Raw genomic sequence first — 15,184 nt, 5'->3', positions numbered from 1 at the left:
TCTCCACGTCAACTTTATCCAACCTACCCATTTTCATCCCTCTCGTCCCCTTTCTCCTATTGTATATTCAATTTTCGCCGCTGGTATTACTTCTGCATTGAGGAGCTGGAGTAGTCAAATTCTGAAAAGGATTAATATTCATGGAGGCAATCAGGCTTTATTATCCATTTGCACTCCTACTGTGTAGGATGGGTTTGTAGACAGTGGATTACAATGGAGTTATGGCTCTGCTTTTATGTAAGAAAGGAAGAAAGTTCATGAGTATTTTAACATTTAATTCAATTATTTTACCATGGAAAAGGATGATGGAGAAGGGCGGAGTGCACGGTGTTCATTGATGCACCCATGACAAAGACAACAAGACGAAAATACATCAAGGTATGTAACATGATTCTTCCAAATTCTTTTAAATCCGTGAAAGTCTGCACTGCTAGTGTTCTTTTAAAATCATCTCAAATCCATATAGAACATAATATGTGAACTATGTCACTTAAAAAAGTCTTTATTTAAAAAAAAAATTTAATTTGATTACACCCTTCTAAATTTTTATGTTTATAAATCCAAACAAGAAAATTATTATATGTCAATTTATAAAGTCTGATTTTTGTCTAAATTTAAAGTTATTTCCCTCACCAGATTGCTAGTTTTAGCAAGTCATTCAATTTATTAGCAAAAGCAACCATGTGGATACAGGGTCATATCAATCCATCACATTACACAAGCACATTCTCTACACAGATTACATTTCTTTTTAACAAATTAATTAGCACTTTTTGGTGCACATGCATGTACGAGTGAGGAGACTACATTTGCCTCTGGTAAATTGCTCCTTTCTGCAGGTGTGTTTACAGTTGTTAGACGAAAAGCACAACCCCTTGAACATGGTGCTTGGAAACTCGCAGATCTTTCCCTCAACTGCCTTGCTTGACTCAGTCCTTGCCTCAACACCCATTGGCCCCATCTCTAAAGATCAAAATTTTTTGTTGAATAAGATGCTTTAATCGAAACACCATAAAAAATTAATTATTAAAAAGAGATATAATTACCTGTAGCAGCCAAAAGCAAGATAAGAACGAAGGCGGCTGAAACAAGACGCATTGAACGCTCCATTTGAATCTGTGTGTATGTGAGTGTGTGCTTGATATGTGAGTTTATGTGTGTGTGCTTGTGTATGATAAGAGAGATCTCAGACGCTGATGCAAAGAACAATAACCATGCAAAGCTTATTATATAGGGATCTAGTGCAGATTAATGAGGATCAATCTCCGTAAAGCAAGGTAGCTCCATACCCAAAATACAAAATTGAAATTTCCAACTTAAGGGGCACCATAAACCAAATTCCTATTTTTGTTGACTAAGTTCTCCGCCATACATTTTTCTATGCTCACATTAGGGTTTCTTTTTCAAGCACATTTAACTTTTGCTTTTAAAAGAATATTTAAGTTTTAAGCACATTTGACTTATTATTCACATTTTATATGTAAATGAAGCGGCATGTATATATATCTCACGTAAAATACCATAGTTCTTATAACAGTATATTACTGTGTTAAGATATTGTGGAAAGGCTGTTTTTGTTTCATTCACCTCCAAATCACAACAGAACCATTTTACCAGTACACTAACGGCTCTCGTTCTTCAATCATTCCAACAAAAATATAAAAGGGTAAATATAAATTACTTGAAATAATTTGACATTGGGAACAATTTCACATAAATTGGTAATTCTTTCAAACTTTCTGTGTAGAAGTTATACACTACGAAACCACAAGCTCATACTTTTTTATGCAGCTCACACCAAGTCTATAAATTTTAAACCCACTTATGCTAAGTATATGTAGTAAATCAATCACTTAACAAGGAAGCAAATTCCAGCAAATGCCCTACCTTGGGCCGCCTATCGACGGAGAACTTGAGCACGTCTCCAACCCCCATTTGATATTGCCCCAATCCTCCAAATCACAAAACCCCACCAAAACCCCCAAGCACTTTATCAAAGCCCTCACGGCGGGCATGGATAGCTCCTCCTCTCTTTCCAGAAGCCCAATCAGCATCGACCCTGCCTCGCTCGCCTTGGCCGACGAGACACTCCCTGGAGGCACCAGCGGGAGTACCATGGCCAAGAACGACAACAGCGCCGCTGAGGCGGTGGGATCCAGGGTCTGGGACGGGGAGGATGACATGTCTTCGATGGCGGAGATGGTGGCGACGAAGTAGGCAGGCGGAGTGAGTGGGAGGGACTCGGCGGAGATGATGGAGCGCATTGCGGCCGCTGTTGCGAGGAGGTGGCGGTGCCGCGGAGCCGAGGACTTTTTGTAGCGGTCCATGAGCTGTTGGCAGATGTCTGCACTATCGTTAAATGGCTCGACTGCGTCTAGGTCGTCATGGTGGTCTTCGTCCATGGTGGTTTCTGGTTCGGCGGGTTTTGCCGGGAGGGTTTTAGGGGGTTGGGTTTTGGGTTTTGGGTTGGATAGGTTGGGTTTGAAGGATGACTTGGGTTTGGGCTAAAGAGTAATTTCGACGTAGAAATTGATCCGTATTTTACTCAAGCTAAAAGTTACTTATGAAATAAATTATTTCGCTTCGAAAATGCTGAGATTAAAAGGAATCCTTTAATTAAGATTGATTATTGATTTAATTGTTTTTCTAAATCTTGTAGAGCTTTGGTTTTTATTCTAAATCAAATTCTATGGATGTTGACTCTTGTATCAGGTTTTCATTGTTTTATGACTGTTTTTTTTTTTTTTTTTTCAGTTCCCTTTAGAAATCTTAGCATAGTTTGTATTCGCATACAATCTCATATGGATTTTTATCACACATAGTTCCGAATGTTTTGCAACATCATCAGTTTAGTCTTTTATATTTCAAACTCATCATTTTCGTCTCTCATTTCTTGACTTGCTCATTAACTTAATTTATTTATTTATGAAAATATAGAATTGTATTAATAATCAAATACGAATGGAAAAATTTGCATCTTCTACTAGAACATTAAACAAAAATTCAGGTCCTAATTCATCCCAACCAAATCTCCCGTTATGCTTAAGAATGTACAATACCATCATATGGGCTGGATGATTTCATTATGGGTTCAGCTCATTTATATGAGTCTAATATTCAAAATTTATATGGGGTAGGAAATTTAATTATTTGATGAAATATTTGTTAACACTCAAAAATTAGTGAGGTCAACAAAGGTTGAAATGGTTAAGTGTTGGCCCTTGATAGGCTCGAGCTTTGCAAATGATAAGAAATAAACAACAGAATTTAAGCCGTTCGCACCTTAAAACTGGGCCACATTCAATGAGTCACTTGGATAAATAAAGAATAAGGTTACGAATAGCGCTCAACTTAGTATACTATAATTCCTCTTTCAATCGTCCAACCCCCTTTAAGGAGTACTTGTCATCCTTATATAGGTTTTTTCTAAGTCTTCAACCTCTGGGCTCGAGTCTATCAATTCATTTTCATTTAATGCACCAAATACACAAATTTGACCTGCTAGTTGTCCCTCCACTCTTTGGCCGACACATAGCAAGGAGGTAACACTTGTGCAAGTCCACTTGTGTCTTTTCTTGGGATGACGTGGCCGAGCGCCTTGCTCGGGCCCGGGGTTGGTGGGAAGTCATACACTGAGTACCCTACCTGTTAGCCTTTACGTCCCTTCGTACACCTCTGTTCCATCGTCTAGCCGCCACGTAGCTTAGAGTTAATGTCTGACTAGGTCTGCTTTTTTTTTTTTGTTCCAAGGGCTCATGCCTTAATATTGTCAATGGCCAATTTGCCCTCTAGTGCTCAGAAAGCACTTTATGGGAAAGTGCTCGGCTTCGTCCTTCCATACTCATCGGACCTTGACTGTTTTCTAGCCGATGTTCCTTTGAGCTTGTCAAAGTCGGAAAGGACCCTACTCTAACAACATCCACTCAACCCTAGAGTTGACAAACTTTGAATCTTAGAAGGGTAGTTTAGTAATTCCATCATTTTGTTCTAAGTCAGACTTCTCAATGCTTTAAGAAGCAATGAAACTCAGCAACACTTCCAATCATGCAATGTCCAACTTAAGCACCCACAATGATTCATTAAAATACGCACTTGACACTATTCTCCACGTCAACTTTATCCAACCTACCCATTTTCATCCCTCTCGTCCCCTTTCTCCTATTGTATATTCAATTTTCGCCGCTGGTATTACTTCTGCATTGAGGAGCTGGAGTAGTCAAATTCTGAAAAGGATTAATATTCATGGAGGCAATCAGGCTTTATTATCCATTTGCACTCCTACTGTGTAGGATGGGTTTGTAGACAGTGGATTACAATGGAGTTATGGCTCTGCTTTTATGTAAGAAAGGAAGAAAGTTCATGAGTATTTTTACATTTAATTCAATTATTTTACCATGGAAGAGGATGATGGAGAAGGGCGGAGGGCACGGTGTTCATTGACACACCCATGACAAAGACAACAAGACGAAAATACATCAAGGTATGTAACATGATTCTTCCAAATTCTTTTAAATCCGTGAAAGTCTGCACTGCTAGTGTTCTTTTAAAATCATCTCAAATCCATATAGAACATAATATGTGAACTATGTCACTTAAAAAAAGTCTTTATTTAAAAAAATAAAAATTAATTTGATTACACCCTTCTAAATTTTTATGTTTATGAATCCAAACAAGAAAATTGTTATATGTCAATTTATAAAGTCTGATTTTTGTCTAAATTTAATGTTATTTCCCTCACCAGAGTGCTAGTTTTAGCAAGTCATTCAATTTATTAGCAAAAGCAACCATGTGGATACAGGGTCATATCAATCCATCACATTACACAAGCACAGTCTCTACACAGATTACATTTCTTTTTAACAAATTAATTAGCACTTTTTAGTGCACATGCATGTACGAGTGAGGAGACTGCATTTGCCTCTGGTAAATTGCTCCTTTCTGCAGGTGTGTTTACAGTTGTTAGACGAAAAGCACAACCCCTTGAACAGGGTGCTTGGAAACTCGCAGATCTTTCCCTCAACTGCCTTGCTTGACTCAGTCCTTGCCTCAACACTCATTGGCCCCATCTCTAAAGATCAAAATTTTTTGTTGAATAAGATGCTTTAATCGAAACATCATAAAAAATTAATTATTAAAAAGAGGTATAATTACCTGTAGCAGCCAAAAGCAAGATAAGAACGAAGGCGGCTGAAACAAGATGCATTGAACGCTCCATTTGAATCTGTGTGTATGTGAGTGTGTGCTTGATATGTGTGTTTATGTGTGTGTGCTTGTGTATGATAAGAGAGATCTCAGACGCTGATGCAAAGAACAATAACCATGCAAAGCTTATTATATAGGGATCTAGTGCAGATTAATGAGGATCAATCTCCGTAAAGCAAGGTAACTCCATACCCAAAATATGAAATTGAAATTTCCAACTTAAGGGGCACCATAAACCAAATTCCTATTTTTGTTGACTAAGTTCTCCGCCATACATTTTTCTATGCTCACATTAGGGTTTCTTTTTCAAGCACATTTAACTTTTGCTTTTAAAAGAATATTTAAGTTTTAAGCACATTTGACTTATTATTCACATTTTATATGTAAATGAAGCGGCATGTATATATATCTCACATAAAATATCATAGTTCTTATAACAGTATATTACTGTGTTAAGATATTGTGAGCTGTCGAATGCAATAAAAATTCTTTTAATTAATTCTACTCAAATCTGGAAAATAAAATATAATGAGAGGTTATGCAGGTATAGTTGGAGATAAATTGACATGTTAGGTGATTGCAGTAATGCCAAGTTTAATTATTAGTTTTGGTTTATTTCATTGGATTTTAGTCTGCAAGTTTTGGATGTTTCCAGTGACTCCACTTGAGGGCGTTTTGTGACATCTCTTACCAAATAATTGGCTTGCTGTTTTGAACTGCAAGAGTGAAATATGGAATATAAGTTCTATCACATGTTGATCCATACATACTTCTCAATGGGATGTCCCCGGACATAATATTTAGATTGTCGGTTTATGGTATAGTAGTAGTAGGGTTTAGTAGTAAGTCACTTAATCTGCACCGACATGATTGTATTAATAGACCTGTAAACGGGTTGGGTTTATCGGGTTTGGATCAGGTTCAATCCGACCCCTTAAGGTAATGGGTCACCCAAATCCTATTCATTAAGCTAACGGATCATTCGAACCTAACCCATTAATCTAATAGATCACCCTTTAATAACCTTTTTTTTTTTTTGGCATTCCAATACAATTACACATATTAACTGCAAGGATATATACAAAGGTGCTGACAGTGAAAAAGGTACTGACTTGGATATATAGTAAACAGACAAGGAGCTGCGACTTGGATTTCTCCTCCATTTGGTTCTGGAACTTTTCCTATAGACAAGGAGCTACGGATGATGTCTTCAAAGAGGATGGAGAGGAGGGTTGACTTGCGGATCACAGAGCGGGAGGTGTGGCACAGGAGAAATTGGAGCGGCTCGAGGGAGGAGATTTCTTGGGAGAGATGGTGGAGGGAACAAAGGAGGGGCTGGTCGGAGAGCTTGGGCGATATGAAGGCCCCCACTGAGGGCCAGCGTTTTCACAGCGGAAATGCTTGCGGAGATATTGCCATGAACTAATGAATCAATGAAGTAGTAGATTATTTATCGATGATAGAAAAAAAGATAGGAAAATAGGAAAAAGATAGGGGTGTGATATTTACACATCCCATTTTACTTTTCACACATTTTTCTAATTTTCTGTCGTCGAATCAAATGAATTGAAGAAAATTAACAGATAAAAATTAATAAGGGGTGTGTAAGACGTAAAATGGGGTATGTGGATAACACACCCCAAAAGATAAGGTGTGGTTATAATTTATAGTGGGTGCTAATGGGTCTAATGGGTTGACCCAAAGTGACCCGTTATTTGACAGGTTGTTAATGGGTTCACCCGTTAACTACCCGACCCGTTAAGCATTCATCCAAATACTAATATTAATAGGTCAGGTCAGATCGGGTTAACGGGTTAGGTCCAAAATGTTAGGTCTAATTGTATATGCATAATTTTTTAAGCCAAACCTGTAACTGTTAAAGTAAATTAGCAATCCGTTTTGAGTTTCTAACTGTTTGATTGTTTGTTCGATCGGGTACCTCAATTGGGAAAAGTTATGCTCGAACTGATGAACTGGGTGTACCTTTTGCAATCACGGTTATTTCCCTCACCAGAGTGCTAGTTTTAGTAATTTAGTACCTATATAAGCTTTTGAACTTTTGATTTGTCTGCCTGTCAAGAAGTCGGTTAATTGTCAAATGGGGAGCTCACTTTTTTAATACTATTTAGGGCTGGTTTGGGATTGTGGTGCTTAAAAAAAAAAAAGTTTCTTAAATAATATGGAACATCAAATGTGTTTGGTAAAAAAAAAAAAAAAAAGAAAAAAAAAAGTGTTTTTTTTTCAAAACATAGTGATCAATGCTCATTTACTAAAATTTGCAAATAGAAAGTATACCCCCTCCTCGTATATTTTACAAAACTACAATCTTTGCTCCTACATTATTCTTTTTGGCAATTATTATACCACATTAAATATCATATATTTTTTAATCATTTAACATATTCACAACAATTTTATATAAAAGTTACCAAACACTCAAAATACTTTGTTTTTTTTTTTTTTTTTTTTTTGTTAAAACACTTTTACAAAAATAGTTTATCAAACTGTTGACCCTAAAACTACCAAGCCTACGTGGCGCGCAGGTCGAGTAATTAATAAGCTAACTACGTCCTACAGTTGATGCAGGTCGTGCCAACTCGTCAACCGAGCTTGGCCGAGGAGTAAAATGTGTTGATGTTGTATTGAGCGCGCTGCTGACTTCTTGATCTTGCGACTGCAGCTGAGGAAGGAACACGTCTCGGCCTTTGGGTTCTAGAGACTGAAGATAAGGCTGCTAGTCTTGCGAAGTTCACAGATCGTCGACGTCGAGTTCGGTTACGGTGATTAAATTCGTAAGAGTATAAGCATGCCGAACTGGTACCAAACTATATGGACACAAGTACTCAAAAAAGATGTATGTCTTGATGGTAAACATGGTTCGGCCGTCAGAATGTCAAACTCTAAAACTTACTTGTGAGTATCCAATCATAAAACAACTCAACGTTCAATGTGCCAAGCCTAGTAATCTATGACACATCACTTTGCCGAGAAGGCTAATGAGATGACCTCTGACAACAAGAACTCGAAGATCTTTCTTGGCCGAGACTTGGATAGATAACCAATCGGCCTCGACGTAGTGCTGTTTATCCAAATTGAAGGTGTTTCGGGGTCGGCTGATTCTACGACAATAGTGTTGTTTATCCAAACTGAAGATGTCATCGGTTGCCTTCACAGTGCTGTTTAGCCAAATTAAAGATGTGTTGGCGAAAAAAGAAAATAAAAATCTCAAGGTTGTTGAGAGGTTTCACGTAGAGCGAGAGTTTGTGCATGGCAGTTTGTGTGTTGAATTGGGCACCTTAGAATGATGCACCCCCTTCTTATTTATAGCAGCCAATATCATCATGGTCGAGCCAGAACTACACTAGGATTAGGATTCTTTAACCTAATCTAACCAGGTCTCGGCCAATCCTACCTCCATTAGGACTTCGAACCAACCTCTTTATCCGGCCACGTTCACTTCTCGAATCTCAGCATCCTTATTCCATTGAGACTTCTTATTATACTAGGATTCGACTTACCCCATCAATCCGCCTCATACTAAGACTCGGCCGATCTTAACCAAGAGGCCCATAATAACTAGAATTCGTGATGGTTCTAGAAACATACTGCTGGGCCGAGAACAACTCCTAATTTGGCCCACACCAATATTTTGGGCCCAAACACAAACACTAAACAATTTTATTATAAAACTGTTTATTCTCACAACACAGCAAAAATAATTTTTTTAAAAAAGCACAGGAATACCAAACTAGTCCTTAATCTTTTTAATCACAACTTCAAAAAGTTCATTGATCAAAATTGGAATGAGAAAATTCTTAGGGACCATAGAGAAAACTTGTCATTAGCTGAAGACAAATAAAGCTAGTAATAACTTCTAAGTGCTGTGGAAATAATAAAGTTGAAGTTGGTGGTGGGTCACGGGTTGTTCGGTAGCGGGTCCGAAAAATTCCATCCAACGGCTCTCTACGCATCAAACGACTTCATATTTCAAATGAGCGACCCCGCCCGCTAGCCCGACATGCACTATTCATATCACTCTAACTCAACAAGCCCGATCTCACGTGATTTTGGGTGTTATAAAATCTAATTTCCCATTTTGCCCTTGTGCAAAGAGGATAAATGGATAACAGCAAACAAGAGATAATTAAAACTTCAAAATTTTTTTTGTAAAATATAAGGAGACAGACAGGACCGACCGACTCCCTATATGAAATTATAATCGAGATTCTCACTAAGAAAAAAATTATTATTAATTAAATTTTCAATCATTGGTAATTTAAATATGTTTTGGTACATACAAGTTCAATGAATACAATCAGTTGAAGTTGATTAGGCACTAAGAAAAAAAATTATTATTAATTAAATTTTCAATCATTGGTAATTAAATTTGTTTTAGTACATAAAAATTCAATGAATACAATCAGTTGTAGTTGATTAGGCATTCCTTATTCTTCTAAGAGTTCCTCGATCTAAATCCTTTTGAGATTATTTTAAAGTTTTAATGTCTTAAAATTGTTATTTAATATTACGTTCTAGTGATATTTATCTTCACTAGTAAGTCAAAGATTTTAGTTTTAATTATTGGAAAGTCGATTTGAACCAAATTAACATGACTAGCCCATTGTGAGTTTAGCTCACTCCTCCCCTATTTAATGTAGATTATATCAAATGTATTTCAAAATATGGCTTAAGATGAATATTCACTTACGGGTTTGAACCCATAACGTCGTCCATGAGAAACGTAATGGAATACTATTTAGGGACACAAATCTTGTATTCTTATTGCACAAAATTACATGATACCAGTATCTAAAGGCTCTGCCTATGGATCCATAGGCATTAGGCGGTTGATGACTGCTACGTTTAAACTCTAGGCATTTGAAAAATAAGAAATTACGTCTAGACCTGCCTTCAATATTAGGGGCCCTGAGCGAGTGCACCACCTGCACTACCTGAGGGTTGGCCTTGGCAAAAGAGGCGCACATCCTCTACTATTACAACAATGAAACAATATTATACAAATTCTCAACTAAAAACCTTTGTCATCCCTACTTATGTTGATTTTTGGCACCACACTGTGTAAACTATAATTTGGGGAGCGCTAACAATTTTCTTGTTTGGACTTTTTGATTTTTTTTAATGATTCTACATTGTTATTTGATTGATAACTATGGTTGTCTAGTTTCTAAATTGCTCGTTAATGATCAGTTTGGTCATTTAAATTTTATCAAATAAATCGCCGAAATACAATTTTCACTTAAACATTGAAATTATGATAATGTTAATCAAACGGCTAAATGCTGTCTGATTCAGTTTTTTTTTTTTTTTTTTAAATGCAAGGTTAATCTTCAAGATATGACTTAAAAATTAAACTGTTCCAAAAATCAAGCAACATTTTAGGATCTTAAAAAAATGAAGAAAATTATAATTTTGCTGAGAGAAAAGGGTAAAATGGGAAATAGGGAAGTAGAGAGTGAGGGCCTCAGTCGCTGTGACGAGTAGGAAACATGATCATTTCAAATTCTCCCTCTCTCTCTCTCTCTCTCTCTGAATTAAACAAATCATAATTAGTTTTTTGAATCAAATCCACAACGGCTAAAGAGTCAGAGAGACAAACCATTCATTTTAAAATTCCGTCTCGGGCAAAGGACCACCACCATCTCTTCCCTTCTTCCTCTTCTTATTCTTCTCTGATAACCCTTCAAAATCCCTCAAAATCTTTGTCTTTCCGCCTATGATTTCACTCAACATTCTCTTTCCTTTTCTGTAATTTGATTTACCCACTTCAGATTTTCCATCTCGCAATCAAATTTATCAATTTCCGCTGGAATTTCTGTAATGGGTACTTGTTTTAGCAGGAAGAAAACATCTTCTTCTCCTCCGCCGCCGCTGCCTCCTTCTGCTCCGCCCGCTACCGGTTATGGTTACGGTTACGGGGTGGTTGATTCGAGCATCGAGAGCAAGCCCAAATCGGAAACCCAAGCAGCGGAGCTTAAAACGAAGGTGAAGAAGCAGCCAGGAGGAAAACCAGAACACATTGCCCAACAAGGAGACAATCAAGATCAAGAACCCCAAGTCCAAGTGAAAAAGGAGGTATTTGTCATCAAACACCGAAGGAGCCACGACGAAAGAGGGGACAGAGATTGCAAAAAAACCCCACTTCCCCAAAACCAAATCCAAACGAATTCACCACCGTCAGACGCGGCGGTTGTTTTTGCTGCTGCCACTGCTTCTTCCCCGCAGATTGGTACTGCCGCCAAGACGGGTGCTTGCAGCGAATCTGCAGATGACGTCGACAAGGTTGGGAAGCGTGAGAGGACGCTGAGCTGCAACAAGGAGGAATTGGACGCCATTCTCATACAGTGTGGGAGGCTCAGCCGGAGCAATTCTTCCGGGCCTGCGAATAGAACCAGAAAGTACTCCGGTTCGAAGAGGAGCTATGATTTCGATGCGAGTGATGGTCATGCCAATGTCAGTGATATTTGCAATGATGCTGATGGTGAGGGTGAGGGGGTTGCAGAAGAGAAAACCCACCGCCAATCCTTGAGGTCAAGGCCTTCTTCTCCTTCTTCTCAAGGGAGGAGGAGAAGGAGGACACCCAGCAGAGAAAGAAATCAGCAGCAACAGCAGCAACGGTCGAGCAGTAGGGAGAGACGAACTAGTATTTCACCGGGCAAACGCTCATCTTCTAATGCTAATTCTGCTGCAACTGCCACTTCAACTGCCAATGCGAATCCGAGGCCAGGAAAGATGGTTTCCGTCCCTGCAGCCGCCATTAACAATGGAGGGGAATCCGCAACTAACATCAAGCGAATTTCGGTGAAGAGAAATGTTGGATCGCCTCGTGCTCAATCCCCAGCTAGAGCTCAGTCCCCGGCCAGAGTTAATGGTAGAGCTCCCAATGATGGCCAGCAGCAGCCTTCACTAAGCCGAAGCTCCTCAAGAAAAGCGGAGCACTCGCCCTACAGAAGGAATCCGTTGGCTGAGATCGATCAGAACTCCCTTGCCTATCCACAAGCGAATAACAACAACCGAAAGAAAAGAGAAATCCAGGCTGAAGAGGAGATTGTTGTCAAGGAACACACCCATCTTCAGGTAACATATCTTGTCATTTCCTCAATATTTTTCCCCATATTCACCAAAGTTCGAATCGCCCTCTCCGTAGTTTAGATTAGGCAAAATGCTGTCACTTACCTCAAAAGTTTGTACTTTTTAGCCGAAAACCAAATTGCAGTATGAAATATTCTGAAGTTTAAGCTTGATTAATCATCTTGCAGAAACCGACTCTCGAAACCAACAGTAACAGAATTGTTGCCCAGGGTATAAACTACATAACCAGCAACAGTCCAATGGACAACAAGAACAAGGTGCTAGTGGAGGAGGCTAAGGGACAGCCACAAGGGAAACCCCAAACATTAACAAGAAGCAGGTCGTCTAGGCGCTCCAGAGACCTAGACATTGATCCTGAAACAAACACCCTTTCGAATCCTGTGCAGTCTTTGTATACTTCACTATTGCTCCAAGACATACAGAATTTCCACCAGCAGAACGCGCCGAATGCAGTATCACTCCCTCCATGTGTATCCAAGGCCTGCTCCATCGCAGAAGCAGTTGCCGACCTCAACTCTACCACGAAAAGCACCCCAACTGATCAATTGAACAAAAAAGTTGGTCCTGGCTATAATGCTTCAATTGTTGGGAAGAGCATAGGCAGCATAGCAGATGAGCGAAAGGATCCTTTTGTGGAGTCTGAGGTAGTTGTCAATGATGATCTGATGGAGCCAAGCTTCCATAAGTATGTGACTGTGAGAAGGGGTACAGGTGCACTGGAAGATATGGAGGACCAGGAGTCTTCTGGCAGCAACAGCTTTGTGAGCGGTAGTTCTTGTTCGCAACAACATAATTGGGGCTTCACTTCTTCATGGCAACCCAATTCAGCTGACTCCACTGATTGCTGGGCTTCAAGATCCAACACCAAAGAGGAGGATCACAAAACTCCACTGAGTTTGGATAAGGACGAAGCTGCCAAGAGGAGATTGACTGGCCGCCACCACCAGCGCAGTGGTGGTGGGATTGGGCGTGGGAGGCTTGCTACCATCAACGCCAAAGGGCTTCCTAGACTTCCAGGTGTTGCTGCTGCAGCTTCAATGTAGATGTAGTGAAGGGTTTTTCACTAATTCATTCAGATTTGTACCTTTTGCTTTCAGCAACTCCCCCTCTAGTGTAGACTACATTTGTGTTGGTAGTTGCATACTTGCAACATTTTCCATATGAACTGCTTATTAAATTCGTCTTCTTTTTTTCCGTAAATGCTTTCTGTTAAACTGTCACGCTATGGTTTATAATTCGAGCAGTCACACGAGTCTCCACTCTTAGCTATCAGACAATGCAATGAAGCATGAGATTGGAAGCTATGCATACTGAGGGTTCACGGTACGACTGATTGCAACTCTCTTTAACGACCTGGCTTCTCTGCCCTCTCACTTTCCATACACTCCCATCCCCTTCTATTTTGCGCGGTTACGGTTAAACCACGTTAACATTTTATATTACTATTGTTTTTTGTCTTATTATCTTTATAAAAAAATTAATATAAAATATTAACGTGACTTAACCATAACCGCACAAAATAGGAAAGGATGAGAGTGTATGGAATGTGGGAGGGCAGAGAAGCCGGGTCCCTCTTTAACAGTTTCATAGCCTATGTTGTGTGAGAGTACGAGGTACTTTTTGGGGGCAGTTTAGGGGTATTGCAGACCTTATGATGGCATTCTACAGCTGCTTTGATGTTCAAATTCGTATGATTTGTATGTTTGAATTTGATTGAGGGTTTCAATGCTTCATTTCTGTCGTTTCGTTTCTCTACTTTTATTTTGATTTTGAATGGGATTAGGGTTTTTAATTTTACTGTTAGATTAATTTAAATTTCAAAAATTGGCTCTTAAATCAATTAAACCAAACTAATTAACAATAACCAATGAGGTGGTGAACATCACTTTTTTATGACAATGAGAAAAATGCACTCGATAAAAAGAATGTTCTGAGTCTTGTGATCAATACAGTACCTGAGAAATGGTCCAAAGTGAAGTGCACAACTGGTTTTATATTTGCCACGATATCGATCCATGATAAAAAGTGAAACGCAAAATCAGCAAAAAGAGCAAGTGATGAAAGTCTAATCAAATAAATAAACCAATGAAAATCATTAACTGTGTCTATGAATGACACGAATCATGAATGGTGTCCACTCCAGTCCACCGTAAATATAAAGCTCCAACTTTAAAGTCAATTTCAACAACATACACAATGATGAATCGCATCAAATCACTCGCTTTCAACTTAAATTTGATGCATGCATGCTACAAAATTAATCACTTCCTTGATCATAAGTGATTTAACCTTTAATGCCATAACAAGTACTCAAAACAAAGTATTTGACCAAAATACTATAACATAGTAGCTATGAAGTTGTTATTGACGCTCCTAATCGTCACTTTGCATTGTTTTTTAGTGAAAAAAAAAATAAAGAAAAAAAAGTAGACGATGTGTTATTTTGAAGTGTTACTAACAACCTCATAATCTTTTAGTTTTCCTTGATCATCCTATATCCAAAGCTTTACAACATTTATAGTGGATACAAAGACCTCTCTAAATGTTAGAGGGTGCAAAATCAATAGGTGTTGGAGCTGCTACAATTGCTTCAGCGGGATCTGCTTTCGATATTGAACCTCAACCTCAAGGGAATCGTCCACATGGCTACAATCACACTTGTGCTAAACAAGATGGTATTGGTGATTTATATATAAGAAGGGAGTTCCTGTTGGAGTTGGAGGTGCAAGAGCAATGAACATGACTCTTGGAGTAATATTTAATTATTTTTAAAATTAAATACGTACAGAAATATATATCTTTTATTGTCTTTGGTACTTGCATGTCAATAGTTGCTTTGCTTCAGCTGGTGGGAGCGAGAGGTTTGGAATAT

General features: G+C 38.6%; 2 protein-coding genes across 2 annotated transcripts; one reads left to right on the top strand and one right to left on the bottom strand.

Annotated features, from left to right (window-relative positions):
- Positions 1–695: 695 nt before the first annotated feature.
- On the bottom strand, positions 696–1,216 carry LOC103946498 (defensin Tk-AMP-D1.1-like). The gene is made up of 2 exons (XM_009357207.3): positions 1,047–1,216; positions 696–963 (listed from the first exon to the last, which is right to left on the bottom strand). The coding sequence occupies exons 1-2, from the start codon at positions 1,108–1,110 to the stop codon at positions 764–766; spliced, it is 264 nt and encodes an 87-aa protein (XP_009355482.1). The 5' UTR covers positions 1,111–1,216; the 3' UTR covers positions 696–763.
- Positions 1,217–10,304: 9,088 nt separating this feature from the next.
- On the top strand, positions 10,305–13,491 carry LOC103946496 (uncharacterized protein At1g65710). Its single transcript, XM_009357205.3, has 2 exons — positions 10,305–12,297; positions 12,480–13,491. Exons 1-2 carry the CDS (start codon positions 11,041–11,043, stop codon positions 13,353–13,355), a joined length of 2,133 nt encoding a protein of 710 aa, XP_009355480.1. The 5' UTR covers positions 10,305–11,040; the 3' UTR covers positions 13,356–13,491.
- Positions 13,492–15,184: the final 1,693 nt, after the last annotated feature.

This window comes from the organism of the source record quoted next, unplaced genomic scaffold (assembly GCF_019419815.1).
Source record: "Pyrus x bretschneideri cultivar Hongxiangsu unplaced genomic scaffold, Pyrus_bretschneideri_v1 Contig9, whole genome shotgun sequence".
Classification (NCBI taxonomy): Eukaryota; Viridiplantae; Streptophyta; class Magnoliopsida; order Rosales; family Rosaceae; genus Pyrus; species Pyrus x bretschneideri.
The sequence above is the reverse complement of the archived record's forward strand: the minus strand, read 5'-3'. Positions and strand labels throughout refer to the sequence as shown.

Bases quoted from the DNA above. Each gene is read 5' to 3' on its own strand.
- LOC103946498 (XM_009357207.3), bottom strand. From the start codon at position 1,110: ATGGAGCGTTCAATGCGTCTTGTTTCAGCCGCCTTCGTTCTTATCTTG. The intron at 964-1,046 runs GTAATTATATCT...TTTGATCTTTAG, and splicing joins CTTGCTTTTGGCTGCTACAG to AGATGGGGCCAATGGGTGTT.
- LOC103946496 (XM_009357205.3), top strand. From the start codon at position 11,041: ATGGGTACTTGTTTTAGCAGGAAGAAAACATCTTCTTCTCCTCCGCCG. The intron at 12,298-12,479 runs GTAACATATCTT...ATCATCTTGCAG, and splicing joins AGGAACACACCCATCTTCAG to AAACCGACTCTCGAAACCAA.